The 6,877-nt window shown below is 46.2% G+C and overlaps 1 protein-coding gene across 4 annotated transcripts; it reads right to left on the bottom strand.

The window, feature by feature from the left end:
• Nucleotides 1–110: 110 nt before the first annotated feature.
• On the bottom strand, nucleotides 111–4,925 carry rab36 (RAB36, member RAS oncogene family). 4 transcript variants are annotated; one of them, XM_049021448.1, is made up of 11 exons: nucleotides 4,804–4,925; nucleotides 4,215–4,316; nucleotides 3,005–3,096; nucleotides 2,752–2,817; nucleotides 1,929–2,030; nucleotides 1,766–1,830; nucleotides 1,593–1,644; nucleotides 1,377–1,458; nucleotides 1,177–1,267; nucleotides 923–1,039; nucleotides 111–643 (listed from the first exon to the last, which is right to left on the bottom strand). In XM_049021448.1, exons 2-11 carry the CDS (start codon nucleotides 4,281–4,283, stop codon nucleotides 579–581), a joined length of 801 nt encoding a protein of 266 aa, XP_048877405.1. In that variant the 5' UTR covers nucleotides 4,284–4,316; nucleotides 4,804–4,925; the 3' UTR covers nucleotides 111–578. The 4 variants fall into 4 exon arrangements, with proteins under 4 accessions (XP_048877405.1, XP_048877406.1, XP_048877408.1 ...); XM_049021449.1 differs by having other exon boundaries at nucleotides 4,826–4,917; XM_049021451.1 differs by lacking the exon at nucleotides 4,804–4,925 and adding an exon at nucleotides 3,830–4,082.
• Between the last annotated feature and the right edge of the window lie 1,952 nt (nucleotides 4,926–6,877).

Consider the following 6,877-nt stretch of genomic DNA (forward strand, 5'->3'; position numbering starts at 1 on the left):
TCATCCGTCGTATCTGATTAACAATATTGGGCAGCTCATTTTTAATGATGACTGGTGGTTAGAAACATTTGATACAGAAGACATGATCACAGACATGAAATAGATTTTTGTCTTTGTTTGGTAAAACAATCTTTATTGATCATAAGACAACAGCAATTTGTATAAGAAGCCCAGTCAGCCAGGCTAACATGTGTTTCAGGAAGAGTCCAGTTAATATCTAGTAACTATCACTTTTAATGCTAATTATCCTGAAAACTGCTATAACAATATATGCCTGTTACTTTAGGAGCACTTTGCAGGCAGTGCGGTCGACGTCTCACAAAAGGACAGATTTAGTCTTCAATGCAAAGGCTTTTTCAGTTTAGCAGGCAATACTGAAGAGGGCATTAAACACACTATTTATGATCCATGTCAACTGGATATGCTGGCCAGGCAGATCACATGGCCACCTAGTGGCCGGAGGGTATAATTGACCTCTTCCGAGTCCTGCTCTTGTGGCGGCTTGTCCCTTTGGATATTTGGGTCCCTTCTGGGTACACTTGAAGGTGATCCATTCTTCAGATATCCCCTGCCTCCCATCAGCAGCAGGACAGTGACCTCTTAGCACCAGACTGGGGTCCCTCTGCTGAGGTGCCGTCAATCCCTACCAAAATCAAGGTGACGTGGGAAGATGCCAAAGGGGAGCTTCGAAGATCACTGAGCATATAAATGGTATCACAGGAGGTGTCTAATACAGCCCATACACTCCTACCAACACAGACTCCTAATCGGTCTGATGTCACCCACCGCCACCTGTTTCAATTCTGTCTGTCTCCCTCTGTCCTGTGATTAAAGTGTCTGGCTTCAGTGTGATTGGTGCTCTCCCTCCTCCTCCCTCCCTTACAATCCCACCCACTTGTACGTCAGTCCTCCCCCCACTTACTGATGAGGCCTCCTGCCCCTATGCCGCTGGGGGTGCCGGCTCTCTCCAGGTCCTGCAGCACGGAGTCTTCGAATGACAGTGCTGTGACACGGAAGAAGAGATCCTGCACATTCTCCCCTGGGAAGAGGGCACAGGGCCAGGCTCAGGCAAACCCATCACCCTCGACGCGTACAGCGGCGATTGGACAATCCAACACACAGAGCACAGATCGCAGCTCAGCTCCGCCCCCCTATGACTCAGACCCACCCACTTACCTGTTTTTGCAGAAACGGACCAGAACTCGGCCTGCATGTCTGCCGCCATCCTAACGGCATCCCTCTCAGTCCTCTGGCATTCAGCTGGTGACTGGGGAGATCAAAACATCACAGGGGGGACACGGGGGAGGTCAGTGGGGCGTTCGCTGTTCGGAGAAAAAGCGGGACGTTCGGTCATGTGTTCATAGGCCTGCTCCTACCAGCAAGTCACGCTTGGTCCCGACCAGGAACACAAAACACATCCCAGGCTCGTTTTCCTTCATCGCCTCCTCCAGCCACTGGCTGTGGGTGGGGACAGGGACGGGTTTAAAGACATGGTGGAGAAGCAGAGCTGTCAGCAGTCCACATTGAATGGGTTTAGATCTGAATATTTTGTGAATGAATCTCTTTGCAAACCTCGCATCCCACCCACTCACCGTGTGTGTTCCAAGGTTTTAATGTCTGCCATATCAAAGACTGTAATAATCACTGAGAAGAGAAATAGCCCTTAGTAACTTCTATGTGAAAGAAACAGACTTTGATTATGAAGCGGCCCCTCTGTATGCTACTGTATATCATTGTGATTAAGAGGGGGGGGGGGTATTCTTACCCTGGGCACCCCTGTAATAGGCGGATGCAATGCACTTGAACTTCTCTTGGCCAGCTGTGTCCCAGCTACAGAAAAGTAAAAGCAGGACAAGCAGTAATGTTAGTCCTGCTGATCCCCCCCCCCCCCCCCCCCCCGCCCACCCCACCCTCAGAGGCCCACTCACATCTGGAGGGAAAAGGGCACACCAGCCACCTCAAATTTCTCGATTTCGAAGTCCACCCCAATGGTGGCCTTGTAGTCCCTGTCAAACATGTCCTTGCAAAACCTGTAGGGAGGAGTGATCGTGCGACCTTATTTTCTTAGCACTATTCAATATGCGGTCTCCTGTACGTCACTTGTATTAAGGAATTCACCATACAAACATCATTATAGCGCAAGGAACAGCACCTCTCTTCCTCTGAGTGTACAATATACCCATTAAATTACTGTGACATCAAATGTGGAAACATGCACATTTTAATATGAACCAAGAACTGGTGAGCTACTCCACTAGTACAGCTACTTAGAACTACTTATATCATCTAGTATCCAAATACAATATTTAAATGAAAATGAAGTATAGTTGGCCTGCTCCTGGTATTAATGACCATTCTGATTAATCAGTCTAACTCTAATTAACACTTCACTACCATAAATGTCGATCTGATCATTCTAGAGTTCTTTCAGAGTCATGGCTGGGTTCTAGGATGTGTTATGATTTTCATTTCCCGTAAACCAGGGGGGTGTTCCACGAAGAAGGATTTCTCAGTTATATGGGTTAACTGAAGCTAGAAGTCATCATCCAATAAGAGTTTAGGTAAGAATCATTTCTATTGGACAAGCTGAAGCTAACCCAGCTAATTGAGAAATCCTGCTTTGTGGAACGCCCCTCAGGATACTGCAATATCTGATGGCCACGCCCCTTTCTCAGCAGATGCATGTCCTCAGTTTGCTGGGCAGGACAGTGTAATAATCACAGGCCTCGCTGCAGCTGCACTACACCTTACCTGTTGATGAGACATGTCTTCCCCACGTGGAGGTCTCCAACCACCACCACCTTAGACATGGCCATCCTCCAGGGATGGAAAGAGGACAGATTTTAGGGTTGCCATTTGTATAATTATTTCCATCATCCTAATTCCTGCGAATCCATGAAGGCGGCCATGCTAGGATGGAGTGTTCCACCAAGGCTGGTCTTTATCCTGATGTTCCTCAGTAATGGAAGGTAAGGGAAAGGCTGCCGCAGAAAGGGACACTTACCCAGCACTCCTGGCCTCACAGTCCTGACAGGCACTCTTTACTTGGGAGTGCCAGTGATCCTTCATCTGTAGGCAGGCCTGAGGAGTGTAGCACTGCAACACAGGGGCACACGGCATCACGCACCACCACACAGGCTAATATTCTGCCTGCACATGGCCGGCGGACCAGACTGCTTTTGCACCTCCTGCTGCATCCACCGTACCGCTGTTATTCTGCGCTCAGCAAAGACAGAGGCGACAACCTCTGGGGATCTTGCCTCAGTGAAATCGCAGGAGCTCATTAAGGTGCTACCCAGGCGAACAATTGATTAAACCCCCCTCTCCCCCAAGTGCACGATCACCCAGCATCCTTAAAGCGGTTGCGGGGCCCAAAGATTATGTTCACTCTGCTGGTCATGGGACTCAAACCAACACCCTTTTGGGCACAGACACAGATACTGAACCCAGTAATACCACACACCACTTACAGATGGTGACATTAACATGAAAAGGACATTTGGGTACATTTTTCCCTTCCCAGCTTTTTGCAGAGCTCTCTGTTCAATCATTAAGCTGCACTGAGATGGAAAACACAGCAAACATGACGTGTGATAAACCCCATTGGCTAGTTAAACACACAGAATAAAGATATTTAAGCAAACCCTACTTACTTCATAGGACCAGCTTTTCAATTGTTCAATTAAATCAACCTATGTTTCAATCACACATCAGATTACTACTTTGAGATTAATTCAATAATTACAGAATCACAATATTTCAAAAACAGCAGCATTTCTTTCCCCTGGGTCTACATGAAACGTTCACTAATAGCAGAGCTAGTCGTTACCAGAACTTAATTTCATGGCCGTTTACAGAAACAATGATGTCCCTTTTACACTCTTCATTCCTGCAGCTTCATGTTAGACGGGTCACTGAATGATACAATCTGTCCCTCGCCACGAACTTTGAAAATGGACATGGTTTCTTCAGGTCAAGGTGCTGGAGAAGGTGAATATTCTGTGAGTTGATTTCTTAAAGATTACGAAGATCTCAGTGCTGCTGTTTCATGAGTGGTGGAGGCCTACAGAGCAGGGTCTTCACTAAAGAGATGAGAAACAAATATGGCGGAAGGTGTTCTGGATACTGGCATTTAGAATGAAGGGGCTCCTGAAATTTGCTGCTGACTGCTGCACACGGGTGCTGAAGGGATGATTTTCACAGTGACCTCCTACCTTAGGAAACTTGGAGACCACCCTGTCCCTGCTCACGGGCACTAGGGGGTACAGCCTCCCGTTCTGCATCTCCTACTCACTCTCGACGGGAAACCTGATGCACTGAAGGGGTTAAGGCATAGGGGTCACATTGTGGCACAAAGGTACAGTGTTTGATGCTGACACTGTCAACATGCTGCATGACTGCATGAATGGGTGGGTGGATATCTGGGAGCTACAAGAAGCACAATTACTATAAGCGTAAATAAGAACAAATGCAGTGTGCACAACAGCTCACATTAACATCAATTATTTAAATTAAATCAATGTACAATTCAGAGTACAATTTGCGGACGCAATCAACGGAGGGGGGGGGGGGGCGTGGCCAGACTTTCGTCGAATCCTCATAACTTCTGAAAAGCGAAAGTGGGAAACCTACAGTCTGCAAAATTCATCTTAAAAAGCCACATTTTATGAAAAATGCTTATATTAACCGGAAACGGGCGTCTAGATGCAGTCCGACCCGCTAGTTACATACGGCATACACATCTTCTGTCTAAAAACATAACATATAGCGTGTGAAGCCTGGGCATGCAAGGACACTACTCACGGTTTAGTGGCAATCAACCTATTATGTTGGTGTGGTTCTAATGCCAGGGTTAAGTTTCGGTACCGCGGTGCTTCCAGCGCTGCTGCCTTTTCATCGAATGCTGCCCCAGTCGCCAAGGCAACAGGCACGCGCCTGACGTCCCACGTCACCCGGACGACAGTGCCTGCGCGGCGCGTTCTAGACGATCAGTGCTGCGCTGCCGCTTCACTGTGGAGTCCGGATGTCAGAGGCACTTTCCAGCGCCCTGTCACCCCTGAGGAATTATTATGATAATATGCACATAACGCGCAGCTTATCTGTAGGCGCCCCCCAGTGGAACGATATATGTCAAAGACATGAGGAGATCAACATGCAACTATATTAAAAACATTTATAACTCCGGTTGAACTTTGACTTAAAAATGTCTAAGCAGTCGAAGTAGGAAATGACGAAATTGCATTAGATTTTTAAAAATGTACTCAACTACATTATATTATTTCTTTTATTATATTACTTACTTCAAAGTATATTATTTACTTTGAAAATTTCAAAAGCATTAAATTAATAATTAAATTAACCATGAGAGATAGTGAGAGATGAGTACATCGTAAAACCCCTTAAATGGTGAGTACTGTATGCCATTTGGTGGCGCCATTCACCTGTACAACTACTGCTAGGCACACCTCCTGAGCCCGCTATGTATTTTCATCAAAGTACCTTGGTATCCAAACTATAGTCAGCGAGCAACAATTTTTCTATTGACAGGACATGTCAGAGTGCCAATCTTGATATTCCACACGAATGCTAAGGTAAACCATAAATGGTATATAGTGTGGTCCTCACCAGCATGTGTGTTACCCCTATGTTTCAGATATTACTTGAAGAAGAACACAGAAATGGAGATGTGCATCCTCATCTGAGTACAACAAGACCTCCTCAAGGAGAGCAACTTCTCCCTTTTACCACTCAGCACAGAGATGGTGGCCATACAGCTCTCCTTGAGAAACCTTGAACTCTAATGCAACATTGAGCCCACTGAATACATTGACAGCCTCTTCAAGCTGAAATCCAAGATGGGATCTACAATCCTTAAGAAGTTTGAAGAGCTGGTCAAACAGGAGACCTTCTGGGTGGCATCAGAGATCGTGCATGAGGCCAACCAGTAAAGGAGGATGAAGATGATCAAGCACTTCAACAAGATTGCACTCTACCGCCATGAGTGCAAGAACTTCAGCTCCTTCTTCGCCATCATCAGGTACCTCAAATGGGTGAATGCCAGTACAAAGTCCATGTTTTAACCCTCTCTCCGTGCAGAACTAGAATGCCTTCATGTTAATTTTTTTTGTGTTGCAGTGGGTTGAATCTGTCTCCTGTGTCCCTACTACAAGGCACCTGGGAAAAACTTCCCAGCAAATGCCACAACCTTCTCCAAGACCTTCAGGACCTATTTGATCCCTCGAGAAACATGGTAAAGTACCACAATGTACCTGTAGTTTATGATCCACACCTCCAGCCTCCCATAATCCCCCTGTTCCCAGTCATCAAAAAGGACCTGACAGTCCTTCATGAAGGTACTGTGGTAGAAAAATTTAAAATATAACACTTAGAATAAAAGTCGGACCTCTCAGTTTGATGAGGTAAAGGAAATCTCTTTTATTCCAGCATTCCAGCAAAGCACTCTCATCACACTCTGGCATTCGGTACCAAATCGCCCGGAGCTCACCGAGCAACCAGTTGATAAACCATAACTCCCACTTCGCAGTAAGGGTGTCTAAATCCTGATTGGTCACAAAACACCAATGAACCAAGCTCAAACGTATAACAAACACAATTCTCAAATTCTATTGTTTCACCTTGGTGGCAAGGTAAAATCCACCCATTTTGCTCAGTTTACCAGAACATGTCTCGACTGCTAGGCTCCTACTTGAGATTATTTTTACAGTTCTGCCAGTGATAGGGACTCCCAACACCTCCTCCTCTCTGATTGTTGACCTTGTAGCTCCTGTTTCCACTAGGAAAGGGATTTCCCTTCCCTCCACTCTCACTTTAAGCAATGGGTCATCTGCTAGGCGTCGGGTTAAGGCGATGAATTGAC

Source organism: Brienomyrus brachyistius, chromosome 7, assembly GCF_023856365.1.
Source record: "Brienomyrus brachyistius isolate T26 chromosome 7, BBRACH_0.4, whole genome shotgun sequence".
In the NCBI taxonomy this organism is placed as follows: Eukaryota; Metazoa; Chordata; class Actinopteri; order Osteoglossiformes; family Mormyridae; genus Brienomyrus; species Brienomyrus brachyistius.